The sequence below is a fragment of the Natator depressus genome, chromosome 14 (assembly GCF_965152275.1).
Source record: "Natator depressus isolate rNatDep1 chromosome 14, rNatDep2.hap1, whole genome shotgun sequence".
Lineage (NCBI taxonomy): Eukaryota > Metazoa > Chordata > Testudines > Cheloniidae > Natator > Natator depressus.
Window position 1 is genome coordinate 7,594,465 of NC_134247.1, and position 26,897 is coordinate 7,621,361.

At 38.8% G+C, this 26,897-nt stretch overlaps 1 protein-coding gene across 2 annotated transcripts in view; it reads left to right on the plus strand.

The window, feature by feature from the left end:
• The window catches only part of PRKCA (protein kinase C alpha), a 315,357-nt gene that overhangs the window by 234,711 nt on the left and 53,749 nt on the right, over positions 1-26,897 (plus strand). For both annotated transcript variants that reach the window (XM_074971004.1, XM_074971005.1), the window contains exons 6-8: positions 9,394-9,550; positions 9,671-9,805; positions 10,429-10,525. In XM_074971004.1, the coding sequence (XP_074827105.1) occupies positions 9,394-9,550; positions 9,671-9,805; positions 10,429-10,525 (389 nt within the window). The remainder of the gene's footprint in view (positions 1-9,393; positions 9,551-9,670; positions 9,806-10,428; positions 10,526-26,897) is intronic.

Sequence of the window (26,897 nt, forward strand, 5' to 3'; positions counted from 1 at the left end):
GAGGGGAATTGTTTCTGCATCCTGACACCCCAGTTACAGGAACCTGACCTGTCTTGTTAAAAATAGGATGTCATCAAAGAGGTGGACCAATGAGATGGTAGTTCTTTACGCTCTCTGTTCAGTGCAAGTATCATCATCCTGTTCCCTCAAGAAAAGAAATGCTTGATCAATTGAAAAAAGATGTGAAAGGGTACTAATTATGCAGACAAAAATACAGATAGGCCAGATCTCTTAAAACAAGAAGGAGCAAGATAATGACATTTTTTTCTTTAACAGCCTGTGTTTAGAAGATAGTTACGTCTTTTCCTTCCCAGTTAATCTTTGAACTCCTCCTTTATTGTTTCTGGAAGGTTGTTTTCTCCCCCCATTCAGTGTTTCCTGCAGTGAGGGGTAGGAAAGAAATAGTCTTGCAACTTACTCTCCTGTCCCTAGCTAACAGTGCTGCCTCCTAGATCAGCAGCCTGTGCCGAGGCTATTCAGTTATTTCTTTCTCCAGGGAGCTCTCCGTATCTAAGCCTCAGAGAATGATTCTGCATCTATGTAACTAATAACTGGAAATTCGGCTTCATTTCATGCTAAGCATCCCTAGGTAGAGTTTAAACCCAGAGAATTAGGGTGAGAACACTGTTAAAAATTACTGCACAGATGTCTTCACAGGAGTTTTAATGAAAACCTTCCAATAGTGTACATCCTGTACAGGGCAAATATCATTTCTTCAGCTCCTCACCTGTCTCATATTAGACTCTAGGAATAAAAGTCAAGAAATTGTTTCTGTCAGAGGCCGGAACTGTCCAAGCTCCAAAGCTATCAGCACATTACTAAAATTAGATATACTGAGCTAAAGAATTATGTTAAGCTTGAGAGATTCATACTGAAGGCTGCTGCTCCATCCTTCGCTTATCCCATTTCACTCCTGTCCTGCTGAGTCCTCAGAATACTAATGACCATACAATATCTTACTACAATGATTCAGTTAAGGGCAGTGTACCAACTTTAATCCCTCCTGGGCATTTCAGCAGCATTTACAGTAAATTATGGTAACAAGGGCTGATTTCTTCAAGGATTGAAAGAGAAATTTTATCTTTCCCCTGCCTCTTGCCTCATGGACGAAGATTTGATAAGAGAAAAGGAGCAGCGGAGAATGGGGAAAACTGCCACAAAGCTGGAGTCATCCCTTCCCCAACTTTAAAGTCCTCTCAGCCAGAGTTGACGTGGTGGGCTGCAGACAGGGCCAGCTCCAGGCACCAGCTTTCCAAGCAGGTGCTTGGGGCGGCATTTAGAATGGGGTGGCAGTCCGTGTCCTGCAGCTGCAATTTGGCGGCAATTCGGCAGCGACTGCTTGGGGCAGCAAAATTGGTAGAGCCGCCCCTGGCTACAGAAAGCAATCGGTGTCTCATTCAGAGCCTCCCACTTGCCTTCCAGACTTCCCACTCCTCTCAACAGGTTGCAAGAATAGTAGGGAACAGCACACATCGCATCTTCCCAAGTGCCTTTTTCCTCAGGTACCTCTAAATGGAGGAGAGAAGGGGATTGGTACAAGGAAGCTAAATTTAGACTCTAGCAGAATACAAGAAGGAATAAGTTCTAGAGACATAGGACCTCCACTGAGGACATCTTGACACCAGTCCTGGAGAAGTCCAGCAGCCAACAGTAAGAACAACTGTTAAGTGGAGCATAGATAGAGATGCAAAACTCCTGTCAAGTTGCAGCTTACTACACACATGCCAGGGGAAGTCTACTCTTTACTTTAAAAAAAATTATCTTTATATATTCAGTTTACTTTTTAAAGTAAGAATTGATGGGACAAGTTTCTGTGGACTAAGTACTGCTCTTAGCACATATTATGTTTGTGTATCATGTGGTTAGCATCTTATTGTGGAACAGTTTATGCACTCATTCAACATATCCATTATTTCTATGCTGAAAAGTCATGAAGTCAGTGATGCAGATATTTCATTCATTTGAACGGACTTTTGCCTAGTATAGAGAATATATGCTGCCTAAGTTACTTGCAAGAGCAACAATCTTTTCAGATAAGAGTAGTATCTCCCTACACAGAGCAACAAAAATGATTAAAGGTCTAGAAAACATGATCTATGAAGGAAGATGGAAAAAATTGACTTTGATTAGTCTGGAAAAGAGTAGACTGAGAGGGGACATAACAGCTTTCAAGTACATAAAAGGTTGTTACAAGGAGAAGGGAGAAGAATTGTTCTTCTTAACCTCTGAGGATAGGACAAGAAGCAATGGGCTTAAATTGCAGCAAGGAAGGTTTAGCTTGGACATTAGGAAAAACTTCCCAACTGGCAGGGTGGTTAAGCATTGGAATAAATTGCCTAGGGAGGTTGTGGAATCTCCATCATTGGAGATTTTTAAGAGCAGGTTGGACAAACACCTGTCAGGGATGGTCTAGATAATACTTAGTCCTGCCATGAGTGCAGGGGACTGGACTAGATGACCTTTTGAGGTCCCTTCCAGTTGTATGATTCTGAGATAAAGGACTGGGGGCCTGATTCTGAGTGGTGTTTGAACACTTACGACTCTCACTGGATTTGTTAATGCTCTGCACCTCTCAAGATTTAGGCTTTTTTGGACGTGTTGCTTCTTATAATTTTGACCCGTTTTCCTAGTTAGAGTATGGCAAAAAAAAAAGTCTAAAAGCGTTATTTTTTTAAAAATACTTTATCATTTAAATATAGCTTGCTCAATTAAAATATTGTTTTTAAAATAGTCTAGCTGGAAAGCTAATTTGCGTGTGGAGATTCAGTTGTTTGTTCTCATATCTCATATAGTGCCGATCACAATAAGAGGTGCTTCATTTTTCTGAAAACCTCAGAGGCTGATGAAGCCTGAATCTTCTCTTCCCTTCCCATAGAATGCCATGCCTTTATGTGACACACAGGAAAGGATGTGTGCACATCCAGAATGTGTCAAGTTGCAAAAAGTATCTTGGTTTAAACCACCCAGTGGTTTAATTTATATTATGAAACAATTATGACTAATTTTTCCAGTGCAGTTAACTTAAAAATATAGTTGAATAAATGGGATTGTACCCTATGTGGCACCTTTTTGTTTTCTACATCCTTTTTCTCTTTTAATAATTTTAAAACATACATAAACAAAAATGTAAAAGAAATGGTAAACATCAAACCTGGGACCAGGTTAATATGATTCCTGTCCCGCTCGGATGCTGATTTCAGTCAGGTTATCTGTTTTACCTTGAGACTTATTGTTGTCCCACAGTTCCTCCAAATGGACACTTTATGTATTGCATTCAAAATATGCAGCACGAGCATAACATTTGCTCATTTATTGTAGCATATAGCTCTCTTCCTATCACAATTTTAGTATGTGAACATTCGAAACCTATCCAGTGTGTGTGACACCCCCCATTTCCCATCATGCTCAATGACTCCTCACTAAATACAGAGTCCAGTTCAAGGCCTCTGTGTTGATAGTCAAAGCTGTCCATGGGATTGGCCCTTGTTACCTAAGAGATCACCTCTCCCTCTGCAGCCTTTTCCCCTCAGGACAGCTATCTTCTTCTAGAACAATAAAACTGTCAATCAATAGCGGGAGGCTCATAAGTGCAGGAGACGGAACTTTCACAGCAGCTGGCCATATACCATGACACTGTCTCTCGCGAGAGAGAACAATGAGCACAGAACAGACTACACCCAGAATTAAATGCACAATTTATTTCAACTTTAGATTTCCCTTGATAATTTCTTCACGCGCACAGACACACAACATACACTCTTGCTCACACAGGCAAAAATCTATCAACTAATCAGACTATTTGTTGCACTGGCTGGGAAGGAAGAGAAATATTGTTAATTTTATGCTGGGTTCTCAGATCCTGAGATGATGGGGCCCGTACGAACAACCATGTTAGTCAGGCAGATAAGAGACAAAGATAAGAGTGGCTGCATACTCTACCCAGGGAACAGGAGCGAGGAATTCCTGATATCTCATCTCAGCTCTTACACTGATGCTGGCTTTGGATAAGTCATTTAGGCCCCAGTTCACAGAAGCATTTAAGTATGTGCTTAAATACATTGCAGAATCAGGGCTCTATTTTGCTCATTTCCTCATTTGTGTAATGAGGATTATAAGTGCTTACCTCACAGGAGTATTGTGTGGGTTTATTAAGTGCTCTGAATATTTAAAGCATTGTATAAGCATTTATTTAATTTACTTATTATACACTTAATGATTGTGCTAGTATCATGGGTAAATTGCTTTGAAATTATTTAATACATTTATGCAATCCAGTGTCATCTCTATTAACTTTGTCTGGTGGTGCTGTAAAATACAATTCATTAATTTGAGCTCTCTTCTAAAGAAAAGCAGAGGTATGTGATGGAAGTTAGGGTGGGAGAGCTTTTATCCCCCAAATTGAAAAGATACTGCTAATTACGGTTTAGTGGGTTGATTTGTTTTTCTCATGCCATCATTTTGATAAACATTATCATTACTTATTTGTATTGCCTTAGTGTCAGGTTCCAAAAGGCCCATTGTACCAGGTGGTGGAATGCATACATGTGGAAAGAGACCGTTCCTGCTCCAAAGAACTTACAATCAACTAAGAGGGGAAACTCAGGCATAGAGAGGCAAAGTGACTTGCCCAGGGTGAGGCAGGAGGTCAGTGTCAGAGCCAGAACTGAAACTCAGGTTTCTTCATTCCCAATCTAGTGCTGTATCCGTAGGACTACACTGCCTTTCTAAACAGGACATTTATTTTTCACATAAGTTTGTTTTATTCAATTAACATTTTCTCAGCCATTTTATCAGCTGTAAGCATGCATTTGGATCCTGTAAATTAATAGAGATTTAATCAATGTAGTAGCAGATCATTTGACTGTGCTGTCCTTTTTGTTGCTTTCTGTGTGATATGTACAAGTATTGTAAAAAGTAAAATTTCACCTGGGCAAACGCTGTCATTCATTTTAAGCAAGTAGTATAAATACAATATACAAATACACCTGTCAGCTGATATTTACATAGTGACCCATTTCATACCCCCTGACATTTTAAATATCTCATATAGTTTTCTTATTAGTTGACAAATATCAAAAATGTATATATTTTTTATTACTTTGAAGAGTGTATATTGTGCAAACATGGTACTGAATAAAATTGTTGTTTGACTTTGTATAGCACCTTTAATACTTTAGGATAATGGCACTATTATGTCACGTTAGCTAATAATTCTGCATTTCACCGTGCTTTACTCTGACATCCGTACTGGGTCTTTCTGTCATTGTTTATGTTGTTTTCTATCTGACAGCAGCAGTGCACAGTTGTAAATCCACCACAATCATGCCTTTATTTTCAGAAGGAAAACAGATCCTATTCTGAAAATGGTGCCATAGTTTGCGAGTCATTTGACTGCTGGATGCTACTGAAAGCTGTCCTCTTCCAGCTCTATGAATATTGAGAGTAAACAACGTATTATATTATGCTTGGGTGGTTCAGATGGTACCATTCTAACAGCTAGGCCAGGAAGTCATAGGTTCAAGTCCTAGGTGGTACTTCATCTTATACTCAGAATCTGACAATGCAATTCAGTGTTTGGAGGATGCTGTGACATGAGATAAGTTAAAACAAAATTTCCTTTCCTTGACTCTGGTTACATTCCAGGATCCTCATGTCCTGGCTCGATAAAATAGTTTCTAATATCCATGACTGTGAAAGCAAAGGGTGAATGCACAAAGTCACTTGGTTACAATATCTACAGTAACTCAGTTTCTACAAAACACTTAGGGATATGTTATTAATGAAAGGCCCCCTGTAAAACCAAATTGTAGCCTACAGCAAAATTATAAATTCCTTTACAGCTTGTGATAATGTTTAGAAAATAAAGGTATCCCCAGCATTTCAATTATTGGGCATGGTTATTTTCCAAATATTGCACCTCTAGCTTCTAAGTAAATAAATTGCATAATGAGTTGATAGTATTGTGAACTTACATGAAATTATGTGACATGTTAAGCTGTGTTGATTTCATTCTTATCTGTGCTTGACAGCTGGTAAATTGCAAAGTAAAACATCTCAACACTGGCTGAATGATTAACATGAAGTATTTAAATTAAAAATCTAAAGATGTGCAATTTTTAAATTCCAAAGCAGAAACACAATACAGTCAGCTCAACAGATGTGTTCTTGCCACATTTGATGTCTCAGAGCAGTTAACATTTGGTATGCAAGTCAAATGAAAATATGCCTATATAGGACCACAGTGTGGGTTTTCAGCTGTAGTGAAAGATTGTCTCCCCCCTAGTATTTCTTGCCTAAAATTTCCCACCTTTGCTACCACTTAATGCTATCATTCCCTCTGGTGGAGTTGAATATGCTTCTGTGTCATATAGATCTGCACCAAGCAGGGTTAGAGAAGATTGTGGTTAAAACTTGGGCAGCCACCAGCTTCCACTGTTGCTATCAGCATTGGAGCTGGACTGGTGGTAGCATCAATGGCAAATAGATGGTATGAAGCCTAGTGTAAACAGATATCTCTATAGTAGGAGCATCCTAAAGCAGACAGACACAACCACTGTAAATATTTGCTGCGCTGGATAGGTTTAGTTACTGTAAATAGCTTTCTAATCAGGCATGTGGGTCAGACAGAGAGCTTCTAAACTTCAGTTTATGAAATACATTAATTATTATAAGAAATCAAGAACATTCACTTAGAATCAATATATCACAAGATTCTTCAGAAGTTCCCGGTTCAAACTTAGGGTCAAATAACGGCTGCATACTAAGCAGTTTTATATTATTTTGCTCTAAAGCCAGTGCGTGTGTCTTCAGTCGTTTCAACAAACAAAGGCAAAGAAAGAGAAGCAATGGTTGTGGATACCAGGAAATTATACACCTGTTAGTGTAGTTTAACTATATTCACAGCAAAGTGTTACCATTTTGTGAAATCGGGTAGGAGAGTATAATATTAATTTTTAAAAACACAAAGTTAAAGACAGAAACAGATGGATTAAGTTAAAGAAAATCCGTCGCTTGCTTATTTATTAAAATATTTGAGGAAAATTTTGCCATCTTAGTATGAGAGGTTTGGAATTAGTGGGAATTCTCTTGGTTCAAGACAGAACGCTGTCATGCATGTGGCAGAGCTTGGAAATGGAATGTTCTGCTGCACTGAAAGACGACAGATTGAATTTAGATATTTAAAACAAGAAATAAGGGTTATTAGTTTTGAGGCAAGAGTCTCCATTGCCTTGAGGCCTCTTTATGCTGTTCCAGTGTCTTAAAAGCAGTTGCTCTCCTCCTCCCCTCTCACCCCCCCCCCCCCCCCCGCACTCAGGAATGGTGTACCACTGGCAGAAAAGCTCTACGCCAGCATCCCTTGCAGCCCCAAGGGACGGGCTCAGAGGAAGAAGCCAAGGCCAGAACACCGCTGCACTGTAGCTGTTCTTGGCTGTTCATAGCCCTTCGGAGCTCATAGGCAGACTGAGTATAAGTCAGAGCAGTTCTGGGGACTTTGGAGCTCTCAGGACCGTGAAATGTGTAGCTCAGAAGGCTACTCCAGTGAGCAAAATTTTATACATACAAGCCATTGTTTATATTTCTGGTTTGGATAGGCTTATTCAGCCCACAGTTTGCTGTGCAACTGAAAGGCCCAAATTGTCCTCTGTGATACGTCCTGTGGATCTCTGTTGCAAGCTCTGCAATTGTTCCACAAATGGAACCTGCATTAATGTTAATTAGAGTTCAGCACAAAGTGGCAAGTTTGGGGGTGTGGACAGTTTCTCAATAGGGTGAAATTCACCCCTGGTCTGAGGGCCAACACAAAGCTGCTGCAACACTTAAGCCCCACGTAGACACTCCAGATAGCATGACTTTCATGGCACATTGGCCTTGTGATGGCTTTCTGCACAGAGGAGAATTTCAGTTAATGCATTTGCTCGTTAATTTAAAGCACTCCTCTGCTGTGGCTGCTGGACTGTTTAATTAAGGCTTGCTGCTGATGCAGTCACAAGTGGACCAAAATCTGGGTGTACTGATCCTCTGATGAATGCATCAGTTCCCACTGATGTCAGCAGTTGCTCGACACCTCTCAGGGTATGGCCTTGTGAGACCCCCAACTTGAATGTCCCTGTGTGCAGACTATAGACTGTTCTCATCTGTCTCACACACCTGTTTGGGATCAATACCATATGGGGTGTTAATTCAGAATCTAGAAAGTTCAAAATGGGCACATTTGTGCTCCCCCCACCCCCATATCAGAAAATTGGAAGCAACCATAACTTTCTTGTGGAACTTGAGATAATTAAAACAGCATAGTAACCTTGATTTAAGTTTCTGACATGCCTTTTCCCATTCTTGTAGTGGCTCCATCTAACATTTTCATGAATATCTAGTCTGTAGAGAGTTTAACATTGTACGTTCTCTGTTATTATAAAATTATAAAAAAATGTGTACAGCTTACCCACAATGCAACACATCGTTGTGAAATCTGTTGTTCACAATTCAGGTACCTGTGGCCCTGTTAGCAGGCTGTATAAGCACCAAAATAAGCAACCCTGTGGTTATATAATTGAGCATACAGATTACTTTAAAAGTACATTAAGTAAAATAGCCCCTGACACCTGGCTTCATAGATATTGCAGGTTTATCCAACTGCATTTATAATGCCTTCTGAACTTAAATCAATTACAGTTTATCCAACATCCCCTTCGCTGTATATGTACCAGTTTCAAACTGTTACAGAATTTAAAAGATGCTCTTCTCAGCCCTCTGTTTCATGGCAGCAACTTAACATCTTTTTGTAGTCAAGGTACCAACATTTGCAAAGGTATCCTACTCTTGTAGGCTGCTGAATGCAATAAGATGGGTCTTGTGATTCAGAAATCGAACAAACAACACATCTGTTTGCTGTGTTCCCAGACTTCTTAAATTCTCCTTTTATTCATGTTTGCAAGTGCAGCAAAATGTAATACAGTGCTGCTATTTGTCCAAGTTAATAAAGGCACATAGAATAGTTACCAACTTAGAAGTTCTTTGTGTTCGGTTTGGATGCAAAACAATCATACCACGGACAGAAAATAACCTTTGTTGTGTGCCAGTGTTTTATGTGCATTGTCTAACTCACCGACCATTTCGTCCTGCCATGCTCAGGGTAGAAGCAAATATCCGTAAATGAACCTCAGCCCACAGCAGTCAAAGTTTTGTCCACTCACCTGATCTCATTAGTGGATCTGCATAGGGTTTTTGTTAGTTTTATTTTCTAACCAGCTTAAAATCAGTAATTTACATTTTTCTTACCTTTGACTTAACGTTATTATTCTGTTAATAATGTTTTGTAGTGCTATTTAAATAGCATTAAGCTATTTCTCTTCTGTTAATAGATGCATAATACATATATACATTTTATATTTGCAGTACGAGAAGCAAAAAACTTGATCCCTATGGATCCAAACGGACTTTCAGATCCATATGTGAAGCTGAAACTTATCCCTGACCCTAAGAATGAAAGTAAACAAAAAACAAAAACTATCCGTTCCACTCTAAACCCACATTGGAATGAGTCATTTACATTGTAAGTTAAATCCTTTTGTAATGCTATGTTATCTATGTAGCACTGCATGGTTTATTGAGTTGTACTTTTGAAAACTTAAAACATGCCAATTTTTTTCTAATTTTTTCTCCCCTTTTGTAGTAAATTGAAACCTACGGACAAAGATCGACGGTTATCTATAGAAGTTTGGGACTGGGATCGAACAACTAGAAATGATTTCATGGGATCTCTATCATTTGGGGTGTCAGAGCTTATGAAAATGCCAGCATGTGGATGGTAAGAGGTGCCTTAGAGAAAGAGGAAATTTTAAAAAGTTACATAGCAATATTTTCAACCCCAAGACTTTCCTTATGCTTTTTGCATAATTTCATATGCTGTAAATTCATGGATCATTAAATTAAACACGGAGCAGTTAAATTATAAATAATCCCCCCAAAATTAAAATACTAAAAGCAAAAGCCTGCATTTGAATGTGTGTGTGAAACTCCTCCTGCAACCAGCCAGTGCTGCAAGCTCAATTCTGAGAGCAGAATTTGGCAATGTGGGCGTGATTTTGATCTTGAATATGGAAGCCTATAACAGTAAATATATCATGGTCAGTGTAACCCTGCTCAGAAATGTATAGTAACTGCTTTTTCAAAACATCATCTTGTCGGGTCCTTGTCTTATTTAATGAATTACATGTCCACTATAAATCTCATAAAATAGTTTTACTACACTGTTGTGACAGTGGTTGAAATTCTGGCGCTATTGACATGACTGGGAATGATGACATTGACTTCAGTAGGGATGGGATTTCGTCCTATATTTCAGACAGGCCACATATAGGATACTAAATCATATTTTAAAGAGAAGTAAAATTAATTTGGCCCGTCCCCCGCTCCTCATGTGCTCCACAGGTACAAGTTGCTTAATCAAGAAGAAGGTGAATACTACAATGTCCCAATTCCAGAAGCTGATGATGATGGAAATGTAGAACTCAGACAGAAGTTTGAGGTGAGGATTATAGATAAGTGGTGCTAGCTATGTTTCTCACATGTTTCCCCCTTGTTATATAATTGAATTAAACTCAGAAATGCTTTTTTAAAAAAAAGAATGAGGTGGCTCATCATTGAGATATAGTATAATTTTTGCTGTGTATTTTTGGGCTACTTAGAAGATTGGGCTGATAGTTTCAGTCAGTAACGTTAAACTGTGGGCCCAGAACCAGCATCATTTTGACATTTAAATATTAGTTTCAGGGAACGCACAGTAATTTAATTTTTTAGGCGGAAATTATTATTTGTCAAGCAGTGATTAATTAGAGCTTTGAAAATATTTACAAAAGGGCTTTGTCCTGAATCACTGAACGCACTGATGCGGGTGCAGAAGTCTCAGACTAAGCAAGGGACATTTCTGCTTATGTGCAGTAAAGAGAAACTGCCAAAAAAACCCATATCTGCAGCAGATATTTCCTGCCTACTGTGATGCAAATTGGAGTGGTTGGTCCTGCCTTTGTCGCAAATACGGAGGATGTTCCAACAGAATACTTGCTGCTCATCGCACCTAGACAGACCCAGCATCAGCAGGGCCTGGCACAGGTGGGAACGGCTTTATATTTGCAGCTCTACAGGAGCAAACTTTTGTGAACTCAGTATTGCTCCTGGCCACATCTACAATTTTTTTGAGACGTTTGTGGCATGTTTCCTCTTTCCTAATAAGGCATTTGAGGATTTGACCCAAATTATTTATCTCAGACTTAAATAAAATGCCTGCTGTGCGCACACAATACCAAGCCTGTTTCTTTAGCGCTGACATTATGATTTTATGTTTACCACTTTTGCACTGTTATAAAAGACAGGCTAACCCAAGGAAATGAGGAAAAACAGCCTTCTGCTTGCAAAAAGAATAGGTGCTTCTACTGCTCTTGAGTCTATGTTGGGATCAGGTACTATACTTGTGGTCTGCAGCGTGAAATAGGATTTATTTTATACCTTTGAGAAGTGTTTAAAACTCCAGGTCATATTTTCATTTTCTTCCATGTACAATTGTACTTACTGAAAAATAAATTTATGCTGGAGAATTAGGTCTTTCCTACTCAAGATCCTGCTCACATTTTATCCTATCTAGATTGGACTTTTCCCCATTGGACTCTGAATATTGGTGTTTCAAATTTAAAGTGACATCTAGTGCTAATTTGAGGCTGTCCGTAGACAAATAAAGTTGATGTTGCGGACACAAAAAAATGTGGCGAAAATTTTAGGATTTCTTTTCTTACGTTTTTTTTTTTTCTTGTGATGTGGGAGTGGGGCCAGCGGGTTATATGTAATAGTAAAATACATCACTTGGTTTGTTTTTTTTATTTTCTTACAACCTTTTGTAAGAACCATTTTAGAAGGGATAAAAAAAAAGTGCTAATGTTATAATGCCACATAAAGTTGTAAATAAGGTAAAAACTTGAAGCAGTTGTTTTATGTTCTCAGAAGATATTTCAGTGTTGTTCAAATGTCACTATTTTTCATGTGCACAAAAAAATCTGGGTTGTCCACAAAATGCAAAATGATCATAGGCCCTGAATTTGGATAACAAATGCCACCTTTTCAGCAACTTTAACTCATTTAAAGTATACATTTTTTTACAGTTTAAATCTCTTCTATATATTCATCAGTAATATTTTACTAAATGGAGACTATTGAAATGATTGATGGCATATGAAAAATCCCTTGATAGATTGTGTGTTATTTCATCCTTTAGGTTTTACTGTGCAGTATACAATTTTTTGAACTGGGTTACTGTGTGTGTGTGTGTTCGTTCATGAAGGGTGTTGATAATGTAGAAATGAAAATCTAGTTATGCATTTCTCAAGACAGCTACAGCACAAAGACGTGTGCCAAAAGAAAGGGTAATGCACTTGGTGTTGGGCGTTAGCTGCTGCAAGTAGATGAAGCTAATGTGCATTTGTTTTGACTATTCGTTATGAGAAAAGTGAGGTCTCCTCTTTGGCCTACCGTGGATCAGCAATCATGGGTCCTGGCATAACGTCAGTACAGGGTACAAGGTAGGAACTTGCGTGATTTAAGGCATGGTCAGAACTGGCGGGAGTGGGGGAGAATCCAAGCCTAGGTCAATATTATTGCTGAGAAGTATTGAGAAAGTGCTTTCTTTTAAAACATCATCACTTTCCTCAAAAATATATTCATTCTGTCTGTCTGTTTCGGGCATTTTACCAGTAATTGTGTGATTTGAAAACAGTTTGTCAGCAATTACAGTTTGCTACAAGCACAAGGAAGTTGTAATGATATGCTCTTGATCATGAACCTGCTGGAAATATGTGAATTACAGATTTAAAATATTTCAAATTTTGAACCCCTCCAAAAAAGCAGGAAAAATGGTCACACTTTATATTAACAATACATTTATAAATAATAATATATTAACCATTTATAAACTAATAGTGTTAATAAATGGTTAGTTAATTATTTTTTTTAATCCAACAGGTCAATAGGTGGCTGATAATGATAATTTATCACCATCTATAACACCTTCTTGGTGACTGGGCGACAAAATGGCCGATGAAATTCAATGTTGATAAATGCAAAGCAGTGCACATAGGAAAACATAATCCCAACTGTACTTACAAAATGATGGGATCTTAATTAGCTGTTACCTCTCAAGAAAGAGATCTTGGAGACACTGTGGATATTTCTCTGAAAACATCTGCTCAACTTGCAGTGGCAGTCAAAAAGGGTAGCAATGTTAGAAACAGTTAGGAAAGGGGTAGATAATAAGGTAGTAAATATAACAATGCCATTATATAAATCCATGATATGCCCACACATTGAATACTGCTTGCGGTTCTGGTCATCCCATCTCAAAAAAGATATATTAGAATTGGAAAAGGTATGGAGAAGGACAATAAAAATGATTAAGGGTATGGAACAATTTCTGTACAAGAAATTATAAAGACTGGGACTTTTCATCTTGGAAAAGAGATGACTAAGAGGGGACATGATAGAGGTCTATAAATCATGACTGGTGTTGAGAAACTGAATAAGGAAATGTTATTTAATCCTTCACATAACAGAAGAACAAGATATCACCCAATGAAATTTATGGGCAGCTGTTTTTAAAATTAACAAAAGAAGTATTTCGCACAACACACAATCAACCTGTGGAGCTCGTTGCCAGGGGATGTTGTCAAGGCCAAAACTATAACAGGATTCAAAAAAATATTAAATATGTACATGGACAAGAAGTCCATGAATGGCTCTTGAACAAGATGGTCAGGGATGCAACCCCATGCTCTGGGTGTCCCTTGCCTCTGACTGCCAAAAGCTGGGAGCAGATGATGGAGATGGATCACTTGATGATTGCCTCTTCTGCTCATTCCCTCTGAAGCACCTGGTATTGGCCACTGTCGAAAGACAGGACACTGGGCTAGATGGACCTTTGGTCTGACCCAGTATGGCTGTTCTTACGTGTACTCGTCTGCTAATATGCTTATGCCCAGCTACTGATGTCTGTAACAAGTTAACATCTCTTAATCATGTACTAACCTTTCTAAATTATTTATAAATGTATCCTTAATATAAAACATGACTGGCAAAATATGCTTGAGCATTAGCACTCTAATGTAAGTTGAGGGCACTAAGCATCTGGGAGAATTTGGCTATTTAGTTAAATGTTTATTAGCTGATTTGCCAGTAATATTCTTTAGTTACACTTATTAACTGAAATATTAATGAAACAAACTGGTGTCCATTGTTATGAGTAAAATACTGCAAATAGTAAGTCCTGCACACTTGAAATGACTTACAATGAATGTTTGATTGTAATAGGCACAGGTTTCATTCTTTTTGTGAGGTCTTACAATAGATCTATCATGTGAGCCATTTTCCCTCCTTGTGAGAAATTCACATTTGGCACCTATTCAGAGTATGTGCTTATGTGTTTTTAAGAGGAGTTACTGTGTTTTGTGTCTAACAAGCAGTGATGTAGGCACCTGAATAGTAGAAATCTGACTTGGGTAGCTCAGCACTCTAGAATTCAAAGAAAATCATCTCTCATAGAACAAATAGACAAGCGCAACTAATGGGATGTGATCTCTATATGACTCTTGTAATTATTCAGCTCCGGGGTGCTTTTGGTAAGCAAGACAGTAAATATATAAAGCTCTTATTTTACTGGCTATGGCTGAGTTTTTACCCGTACATAACATTTATATAAAAAATAGAGCAAGCCTCTTTTATTTATTGTATCTTCTTTCTCTCCCCTTCCCCTCAATAAAGGTGCATTTTGGGGGCCTATTTTGCATAAGCAAATTAAATGTAATTCATTGTAGGGCTACAGGTTTGCTAGCATAGCTGAAGCCAAATTAACCCTTATTTTACTGGGGTTGCCCAATGTCCCTACACAGGGTACACCTGATGCTGACTCGGTGATCATCTCTCTTCCCATTGTGTCCTTGCATTGTCTGTCTCCCTCTAATTTTAGGCTTGTTTATTCATTTTTTCTTTAGGTAAGCTACCCTAAGTGGCTAGGGAGATTATGCTGAGAAATATGCTGCTGTTTTTGAGCCAGTGGCACATTCTAGGTGATCCCTGCTGCTGTTCTGCCATCTGCAACCAGTTCCCAGTCAGCTTTGGGAGCTTTTCAAGAAAAAGCTGCTGATCCTGAGAGCCAGCTTACCAAAGACATAATTTTGTCAAGAACACAAAGGACAGGGACAGATAGACCTGAAGAACGATCAGAAACCAGATGATAGCCCAGAACAGGTATCAGTTGACTTATAGTGGATAGAGGTGAAAAAGAATAGAGCGTATCAGGCATTGAACATGTTAAACAAGTTCTCAGTTTATCGTCCTTGGCCCACTTTCCAATCCATGATACAGTATTTAAGTCTATTTGAATTCATTCTGAGCGCGATAATTTTTTTTATAGGCCCTATAGTGGAGGAACAATGGAATAGAATCTGGATGACTCAGAGTCTAAGTAAATAAAGGGAAAAAGATTTCAGAAGGTAATATTCCCAGAATGTTTGGTAGAAGAAATTTGGTGTGGGAGAAAAAGGGAACATGAGAGCTGTTTAAAGCAAAGTGGGCTACTATATATTTTCATGGCCAATATGTAAGATCTAGCAATTAATGCATTGTTTTTAAAAAGTTATTGTGTATGAATAGAGAAACACAAATAATAAATATTAGAAAATGGCAGGTGAGATGTACACAAAGCCTCAGCTGCAAAGGGTGGCAGCAAACTTTAGAATTTGAAATTGAGTGCCCAATTTAAAATGGAGCAAAAATAAAGGATAAGAAAAACTTCAAAATGTAAGAGTTAAATGGTCAAGAACTGATGAGGTCTGTAAGAGATTTTCAGAAATACATAACTGGTTCTGAAGAGCCTGAGACCCATTTTCAAAAGTGATTTAGGCACCATTTAGGGATACATTTTCAAGATTATATAGGCACCTAAAGATGCAGCTAGACAGCTAGTGGAGTTTTCAAAAGCACCTAGGCACTTAACTCCCATTTAAATGAGTTAAGTGCCGAAGTACTTCTAAATATCCCACTAAACACTTATCTAAATCTTTAGACTCCTAAATACCTTTGAAAATCTGGCCCTTAGGAGTATAAGTCTCATTGAAAGTCCGTGGGACTTAGGGTCCGAAGTGGCTTTTGAAAATAGGAGTTAGACTCCCAAGTTGTTTAGGCACTTTTCAAAACCTTACCCAGTGTAATCTTAATGATGAAATAGGTTACCAATGCAGAGTATTTAATTCTTTGCTTCGTTTGCTCACGAGAGAGGATGTTGATGACCGAAATACATTTTCCTTAAGCATCAGAAGGAATAATGAATGGAAGAGTGTCACCCCAGAATAGGTAATAGAAAAATTGGTTAGTGAGTATTGGTAAGACACAATGGCCGGTTGGGCTCCTCCAGAATTATGAAAATATTGACAAAGGAACTTAGGAGAACTTCCTAAAATGTTCTGAAGATCGGGGGGGTGGGGGGGGGGGGAAGAAGGAGTTAGCGAAAGACATAGATTAGACAATTGCTCATCTTTATTTAGGAGCAAGTTTAATCCATTTTAAGAGAAGCAATATGTCCCAGTTAGTGCATGAATAAACATTCCATTGGGTTAGCCCAGTTTTTTTTAAATACTTATAACATTTTGTGTCATATGCAGTTTAGGGTTGGTATGTCTGTTTCCTACTAAATCTGGGAGCAGACAGAGCAAAAGAAAGATTTGCTCAGGGAGGAAGAAACTTCTGTAGATAAACACAGCAAAGTCAAGATTGCCATGGTGAAATTTAGCTTTTTAACAGGCATTTTCAGTGTTGTTAGTTCATTAGAAAGAAATATTTCTTCTGTTTTAAATTTGTTTCCCGTAGCTTTATTTTGTTTTTCTTCTATCAGAAAAAGCAGTATTTGCAGATGGGAGCTTCAGAGAATTTATCTGCCAAACTCTAAGAAGCTTCTACGGAGCCATGTGCAAACTGCAATATTTCAGAGGCTAATAACTAGGCTTAATTTGAATGAATTTTCACAGAGACAGCGAAAAGATACATCCCTGACACAAAGGGGTGCTAAAATTGAAGTCCCTGTTGCAAAGAGGCACTAGAGCGTCTCAGTGAAACAGATGAAGGCATTTTTTTAACATGGGCAAAACAAGATATTTTCCCCTAATCTCATTTATAGAAATGTCTGAACTGCTTTACCAGAAACGTAAAAAAAAGTTTTCTCCTCTGTGTGCTCTTGCTCATTTCTCTTTACTAAAACACTTTTCTGAAGGTTTGCAGTTTCTTACATTTGGATTGCTGTCATTCTTATCGCCTTTTAAGGATACACTTTATTTTTTCCTAGTTTAAACTGCTTTAGTGTATAAACCACCCTTCATCACCCCCACCACCAATTTTTGAAGTATGTGTCTTTTGTAATTTGCCATAATGTAGTCCTAAAATTAAAAGTTCATTAACTAAAAGTTTGCCATCAATACCTGCACAGGTGCAGCGATGCCTTTATTTTTAAGAAGTTGTTAAATGAATTGGTTCTTCTCTTGAAAAATGGAAATAGTGCATCTTTAATTAGATAAACAGCAGAATTATTTTCTCCTTGTGGAACTGTGAATAAATTCCATATATCAGATATCTATTTTCACTGTATATTTAAATATATACAGTGTATAGCATGCCTATGTTATGGTATAATATACCACAAACATATATATTCATATAGGTATACTGTACTATAGTATACCATAGAATATAGTACCCACAAATATTGCACCGATGCTTTGGTGCGTGGATTACCAAATCACCTATTTTACTTCCCATTTTAATTTCACTGAAAGGCCACCTCACAGAATTATTTCCATTAAAAATATATCTTAGCCCTGGAAAATATATGTCAGGACTTTCTGATTTGCATGTAAGATTGCTTTAAAAAATAGTAATGTGTTGTTTCTAGCAGCTTTTCATGCTGTGGGAGGGTAAAGACTACTGGTATAACTTACACAAGCAGTACAAAGCTAACCTAATCTTGACAAAGATTATTTTTCGAAAGTATTGTACTGTACACTGTTTTAAGAACACTTACGACCAAAATGGCATTAGGACCATTTTCATCAGTTTGTGAAAATTATATTTTACATATTATAAGATCCAGAGCAGCTGTAGATAATAAATGCTCTAGCATCACTGATGAGCCCACTCTCAAAAGCGTCATTTCATACACCATTCTGCAAATTAATCACCACTGACGTTAGCATCTCTTTGGAAATAATTTTGTAAGTAATCCGTTTACATGGGACCGTCGGAGAGGTTGCGTTCCTAAATTTACGTGATTGGAATTGAATAGAAACAGCAGGAGCAGACCACGAGGGAGACTATGTTCCTGACCATATGTAATGCTTCAAAACTGAAAATAAATTAATAACAAAATCAGTATTTCGGGAACACTGTGGTACTGGTCTACAATATTTGCCTTAAACAGCACAAACATTAGCATTTATCAAATTATTGGAGTCTGGTAAGAACAGCTTTATAATAAGAGAGAGAGTGTTTTTTTTTTCAGTAGATGAAACTTGCATTTGTATACAGGTTTTTGTTTGCTTTTGCATTTTTGAAACATCATTGACAAAGCACATCTAGCCTGTCTTCAGAATAATTACTTGTGTCTTTGGCATGGAAGTTTATCAGTTTAGACCTGGTTATAGAGTACCAATTGTCTTAGAAACCAGTAGCAGAATTTCTGGTGCCCTGTTTGCCCCACGGTAGTTTGGGGCTGGTACTGGGGCAGGAAGCACTAGTTCAAGGTCTCCCACCAAATTCTATTAATAAGTTTTTTGCAAAATAATTTTATTCTTTGTCCACATTAAACAATTTATCACTGAGAATTTTGATACTTATCATTTTCTGCTTAAATCAAGCCCTGCTTTCTTTTGAATGGTTCCGTATTGTAAATTAGTGGGAATTTGTATCACTTTAAAAAATGGGCAAATTTTATAAAAACAACTTTATTTTGAGCATTCATGGAGTTGCTGCTCCTACCGAGTTTTGATAGCACACCCTGCAGTATAATCACATTTGGATTGGTTTTTTTTTTAGTACCGCTGCATGTTGTCTTACAGGATATTTCTACAATAATTTCTGAATATCTTCCCTAGACAGCACATTTTATTAGCTTTCTGTCTAGTTAGACACTCCTGATTTGTAGAGGACACAGCAGTTAGGCAGTAAAGGCTGAAAACAAAGTAGAGTCAGCTGGCTGCAACTTTATTAAACAATGTTAACTACATCAAAAGGGTATGTGGAAACTACCTTGTAAAGATTAAAACCTTGACTTCCCCTGGCACCACTGCACCCAATGAAATGTCCAGAGGTCTATTGCCCCAGGCTGTGTTCCTCAAACCCTTCCTCTTAGGGTGGCCACTCATGCATGCCCAGAATACCAGACATTCTGGTACTTCCGGGAACAATGTGGGCCCACACCTGCCTGTGTGATTCCACCTCCATTAACATGCATGCAATGTCATACTGCATGGAGGGCACCATTTTGAAGAGCATGCTCTTCCGCCGCTGCTGGCGTAATCTCATACCTGTGGGGTGTGCAAGGTCACACTGGGGAGAGGTGAAGCAGTGCGCTCATCAAAATAGCATGCCCTATCTGTGATACTGGACAAAACAACATCCAGTTTTGTCTCAGTACTGGACAGGGGACAAACCATTTTAAAAAAAGGACTGTTTGGCTTAAAACCAGATGAATGGCATGCCTACTTCCTCTCGAGAATTTGGACAAATATACACTTACCCAATGGGCCCTTCTTTTGTAGGCATTTGACTGATATCAAATCTGTATTAGGGGATGATGTTCCTGTACCCCATACCCAACTTTTTATTGCTAATTTTCTAATAATTGATTATTTACTTTCCCCCGTTCTTTATATGGCTCTTTCACACAGCAGCAAGGGAGAGACAAACAATTTTAAAAAGAGAGTAAAGTGATGTAAACCCACAAGAATTGGCACAGGTGCTCAGGGCAGTGTGCTACCTGAAACGACTTTTGACTTTTTTTTTTAAAATTAACTATATTCCAAATGGAATGTGGCTCTTTAAGTTAAATTTGATCTAAGGAAAATCTTTTTTTCCCTAAAGTTCCAAGCCATAAGAGGGCAGTAAAGAATAAAAAATTATACTAAATTCAGTAAAAAAAAATCTTTTGAGACCGTTCTAAAGGAAATAAAAAAATTAATACATAAAAATGTATACACAGAAAATGCAAAGTTACATTACACTGAATTTTTTTGTAAAATTCAGCATAGAATTTCTCTCTCCATCTTTCAAAAAGAAAAGGAGGATTTGTGGCACCTTAGAGACTAACAAATTTATTTGAGCATACGCTTTCGTGATGATGCATCCGATGAAGTGAGCTGTAGCTCACGAAAGCTTATGCTCAAATAAATTTGTTAGTCTCTAAGGTGCCACAAGTCCTCCTGTTCTTTTTGCGAATACAAACTAACACGGCTGCTACTCTGAAATCTCTCCATCTTAATATTTATGGAAGAAAAAAATTTGTTCTGTCAACCACTTTAACTTCCATTAAAATATTTAGTAAATAATAGCTAGATCTTGTACATGGTTCCTCCTGGCCATACTTCAGTATTCCCTGGTGGGTACCTGACCTTCAGTTCCATCACAGCTCTTGTAGTAACTTTCCTTTCTGCCTGACTCTCTCTGTTGGAAGGCAGAATGTTGAGTTTCATGAAAAATTCTGGTCACTGAGTAAAACTAGCTCCTGGAAGCTGCTCTGTGCTGGCAGACTCCTGATCTCTCACAAGCAGTTTGCAGGATTGGGGCTATATGAGCAAGATTCATTCAGACATCCAGAATTCTTTGTTGAACTGGATGCTTTCTCTTCTAAATGTAATAAATAATGAGTGAGAAAAGAATGTTAATATACAAATCGTGGAGGAATAGAAGGTTTGGTGCAAGCTGAGGAGCACTGATGGCATAATATCAACAAGAAGAGAAAAGCAGTGTTGTCATGAAACCGGGATTTGGGTACTACTTTAACCACAATTTTCCTAAATCACATGCCATTATTTAATCAACTATTAAAGTCATTTATACATTTAAAGAAAAAAAAATCTTTCTATGGGGCACACGTACTTGTTATACTTGGTTGCAAACCATAATACGATTGCTGATTAGAACACTTCTTTGCAAGGGTAAATATGATATAAATTTAAATTGAGAGGAAAAAGTATACATGGAAGAGAGGAAACGAGGAGGAAGTAGTACTGACGGCTGTTACGATGTGTTTTTGAACTGACACACCTCTGCAATCCCAGACAATTCTGATGATAAGAAAATATATTATTACATTTTAATACAAATATTTTCAGGTATTTACATTTAAATTGACTTGAAGGCCATTCTGGAATGGACTGGGATTCTGAGAGTAGAGGTCACCAATGTAAATGCAATACATTTTAGTTGATTTTTTTAATTTTATTTTATTTTTATTTTTTTTGCACACTGTGCTTTTCTTATGATGTCATATTTTACTATAATGAAATCACAGCCATAGTAAGGTTGCAGCTATGTGTGTGGCTTTCATTTATTTTTGCATGTTTGCTGATTGTTTCTTGCCAGTATTTTTGTTGGTCAGGATGTGTAATTTTAATGAAGGATTCATAAGTCAACAGATGAGAAAATATCTGTAGAGTCACAAAGGTTCTTGGCATTATCAACAGTACAGTATATCCTAATGGTACTACAGTGACTGCTGTGATTATTACCAGATATTTTACATATGTTTTTGCCAATATGAATTTTAAAAATTCCTGTTGTGTGAATACATGTATGTCTCTGGACATAAATGTTTGTGTACATATTCGTTAATGCTATCATTATGTCTGTGAAACTCAATTCTTTAATATAGTATTAATATTATTTGTTTGTTCCTAATAGAAACCATAGACAAGTAAGACTGAGTGAGAATGAACAGTGAAAAAGATGGGAGAAAAGGTCCACCAAAATAGGCAGCAAAATGAAAAGCTGAAATGAAGGACAGGGGAATGGAAGGAGAAGAAAAGAAATGCAAGAAAGACAGAGAGTATGTTAAAAAAAAAATCCTTCTACATAATAGAAAGCTTACTACAAAAACCCTTTGTCTGATAGCTCAGTACCTGTTTTAAAGGGAAGGGATAGAATGGACAGAACTGAGGGTGCTTACATATTGAGTTTGGCCTTGGGCAGCACAGTGTGTAGGGCTGGACTTCGACATAACATTATTTTAATTGAATTATTTGAGCAGAGTGTTTAGCACTGTAAGTAATCTGTAGTTTGGGGTATATCTCTCTATATACACTGTTTCCATGGTTACCAGGCCCTCTGCTATGAAATTATGAGCTTTCACTATGTTCTGATACTAACATTAAAACGCAGTGTGGTGAAATATTCAGCTCTTGCTGAATCTGAGAAATGGGCTCTTCTCATCCAAAATGACCAAGCAACCAATAATTAAAGCACATTCAGTGGGGAAAATGCAGGTTAATGAAGTCTTCACAGCAGATATAATTGTACTGAATGTAAAATGTCATGAAATAGTAAACAAGATGCCAGACTGGTGAAGAATATTTTGTTAAGCAAGAAGTCTCCCCCTCCCCCCCCCCCCCCCCCGATCTTCATTTTAAATTTGCTGGATGTATTTGCTTATTAAAGGTTTCCTAATAATATGACAAAAGGACAACTTGATTTGTGTGACCCCCTTTCCCCCCATTGTCTCTCCTATGACCAGTACAGTGACCAGAGGGTTAATCTTCCCTTGAGATTTGGAGAATTCAGGATATAGACAGTCGTTCCGAGGTGTCCTTTGCATGGGTGCTACGACTTGTGTCCAGCAGCTTCTTCTGACGACTGTATACAGTGTTAGGCACCAAGCTGCTCAGACATTCTTATGTAGACTCAGGCTAGACTCAAACAGGATTCCAATGGTAACAGACAGCTTTACTCGTGAAAGCAAAGGCTGGACATAACAGTGAAACTGTCACTTTTTTGTGCGATATGCTGAACAGAGAGAACAAAGTCTACAATTGTTTATATCTTAGGGTTACTGTAAGAATTAGCCAACAGAAAACATTGGCAAACGAGGCAGGCACGTGGTCTAGTGTCTAGGCAGGGATGTGAGTTGGCTGGTTCCTTGAGTCAGTGAAAACTGGAATGTCATGTAGGTCAGTGGTTTTCAAATTGCAGGTAGCGACCCAGTACCGCATTGCAGAATGTAAGGCACTGGGTCACAGTTGTTAAAAGTCCCGTTGTCAGCGCTGCCCGGCTAAGCCAGGCTAGTTTCTACCTATTCTGACACCTCGCTGTGCCTCGGAAGCGTCCAGCATCAGGTCCAGCTCCTAGGCAGAGGCGCGAAAGCGGCTCCGCAAGGCTCTCACCTGCAGGCACTGCTCCCCAGCTCCCATTGGCCAGGAACTGGCCAATGGGAGTGCGGAGCTGGTGCTTGGGGCAGGGGCGGCACGCTGAGCGCCATAGCCCCCCCTGCCTAGGAGCCGGACCTGCTGTTGGAAGCTTCCAGGGCGCAGCACGGTCCGCAGTGCCAGGACAGGCAGGAAGCCTGCCTTAGCACCCCTGCTGAGCTGCTGACTGGGAGCTGCCCAAGGTAAGCCTGTGCCCCAAACTCGCACCCCAATCCCCAGCCCTGAACCCTCCCCAGAGCCCCTTCCTGCACCCCAAACCCCTCATCCCTGGCCCCACCCCAGAGCCTGCACCCCTATCCCAGAGCCGTGACCCCCCCCCGCACCCTAACCCCCCGTCCCAGCCCTGAGCCCCTCCAAACCGGGAGCCCCCTCCTGCATCCCAAACGCCTCATCCCTGGCCCCACCCCAGAGCCTGCACCCCCAGCCCTGAGCCCCTCCCTCACCCCAGCCCTGAGCCCCTCCCACACCCCAAACCCCTCATCCCCAGCTCCGTTGGGTCGTGGGCATCCACAATTTTCTTCAACAGGGTCACCAGAAAAAAAGTTTGAAAACCACTGATGTAGGTGACTGGGAGAAGAAAAGCCTTTTGCTATTGCCATTTTAGGTCCTCCAGGATCAATTAGATGGTCTCCATATTCCAAGGGGAGCGAGTTCCTGATGTCAAGTTCAGGGTAGTCCTGTTTCCAAGGCCCAGTTCTGAAAGAGAATGGTGTTGTGTCCTACAGGCAGGTGCAATCCTTGTAAGGAAGAAGGGAAGGGTATTTGATAGAGAAGATATAGGGTGAAATCCTGGCCCAGTTGCAGTCAATGGGACTTTCGCCATTAACTTCAATAGGTCCTGGATTTCACACACAGGAAAGGAGCTGTAAGGGAAAGCTTAATTGTTGGGTTAAATTCTGGCTTGACTGAAGTCGGGGGAGTTTTGCCTTTGACTTCAGTGGGGCCAGGACTTTGCCAGTTGTTTTCATGATTGTTTCACGTGCCCAGCTACAGGGACTTAGGGTGAGGTACATAACAAAACCCCAGTCTTTTGTTCTGCAGACTTCTGTTCACATTGCGTTGTTTGTAATAGAACCTGAAGACAGCATTGCTCTGTTACGTTATTAGTTTGCTGTTTATAGCTGTATGTGTTTGCATGAGCAAAGCAGTCTGTGTTAGGAGGAATGTGTTGTTGGGAAAAGAGACAATATTTATCTTTAACGAGCAGCAGAGATGTCAATCTCAAGTCGATTCAGCTGCGGGGAGAAAGCTCTGCCCAGTAGGTGTCACTGGAGCCAACAAATAATGGGAAAGCTGGAGATAAGTGTGCTCGCTATTAAGAAAAGAGTTATACACATATATACTGTGTCTAACGTTAATTTGAAAAGGAACAAATCTCTTTCTGTCCTTTTCTCCACCTTGGAAACACATTCCTGATAGATCTCTCTGCCCTTCTTCAGCATACTAAGGCCATGACAACAGAGAAATACGGTATTTTCAAGTGAACTTCATAGCACTGTTGTAAAGATTTTGGCGTCATTTAGAAGATTTCCCTTTTGCCTCCTTATTTCACTTTTCCTCCTCTAGAGTCAGGAATGGTATGTTGGCTGCATTATAGTGTGATCCAAGGACATTTAAAATGTGTAATGTGAGACTCTTGATGGAGTTTGGCTGTTGATATCTTAGAATGAGATACTCAGTTACAGAGTATTGGTTTCTTACTTTGACCTTATAAGGAAGTTCCTAATGTATATTGTAACTTGGCTCATCACGTGTAAAGATGAGGACGTCATTCTTACTAGCCTGGAAGAAGAGCAGTTGGTAGGGGAAAAACCCTAAAAGCATGACTAGATCCCATAAGTCACTAGGGCCTGAAGTAAACTACTCCAGAAACAAAGGAGGTTGAGCAAGTTCTCTATCGTAAAAGACACACAAGAAAAATCATAATGTAACAGGGCATGAGATGTAAGAGATACTGAAGCAAGAGAAGGTATTCCTGAATTATGAGGACTAAAGCCATACTATATATAATCAATGTAACTGCATGAAAATATGGTTCCTGGAATGCTGTAAGTGTTAATGGGTTCCAGGATAACCTTGAGTGTTAAAAGTTATCACATTAGGACTGCCTTTTATTCGATGCTCTCTTCCCCTTACCCCCCCCCCCCACAAGATAGCAAAAAAGTTTAAGAGGGGAGATTGCACACCAGTTCTGTGTTTACAGTTGGCTGGTTCCTCCTTTTTTCAGATGTATTTCTCCCTATACGTTCCGGCCTGCTTCACCCTATCCTGCATATTTTCGAGGCATACCTAGTTCTAAGAAAGAGAAAACCAACTTGCTGCCATTAACAGGTATCCGCCTAGTGACAGTCTTGCTGAACGGTTTGCTGAGAACATCTGAGTTGCTTGAGTTGTCAGTAAAATCAGAGCTTGTAGAGTGGTGATGCAGTTGTGCAAAGACACCTACAGAAGGCTTGGGCACCATTTGATTCTCACTTAAGCCCTATTTTTAATGCTTAAATTGGACTTAACCGGTGACAAGTTATTGTGTAGACTCTGCACAGAAGTGAATTTCACCTCTAAAGAGTAAATTGGATGGAAGAATTAAAGATGAAAAATACTCATTGCTCTTTTACATGTCATTTTATGAGAATAAAAACTGCATCTATTTATCAATTACTTTCTGTAATCCGGGCATGTTTATTTTTATTGTCCATGTGTCTTTGTCTTTGAAAGTGTTTAACTGATATTTTTATTTGCATTGGTCAATATTTTTAGTCCATGTTTCTGCATTTTAAATAATGAGGCCTAAATAATTTCTCATATGAAAAAATAACATTCCCATTAAGCCTGTTTATTAGACAACATAGCAAGCAGGTGAGAAACAGCTTTTGCTAGGAAAGAACTTTTCAACAAGTCATTGTTTCCCAAGTGTGTCATAAGAAGTAACATTTTTTTTTTACTGGCCAAGAATTTCAGTTTGATAGTGTATAGTGCCATCCACAATAATTACGTCTCATAAATATTTTGAAATCTCATTATGGTCCATAATACACATTACGTCCTTGATACATGGGTATTCCTCATAACACACCTCATAAAACCAGTTAGTATGTGTGGCTGTTTATAAGCACAGTAATTGATTGTTCATGTGCAATGATTATTGCTTGTGTATCGGAGAGCAGGACTAAGCCCTGAATACATTCAGTATGAAGAAACTCAACCTGACTGATCAATATGCTCCAAAACATATGTATCAAGCACACCTTTTCTACTACACAGTAGTACAGTTTAGTACCCTCATTCTTGAGTATTTTTTAAGTATATCACTGAGAACTGTTTGTTCCTGGCAAAAGGACAACAAAAATAGAAAAATAGTTTGGATTTTTGTTTTAAGTTTTTGATTAAGAAATTATTTGTAAA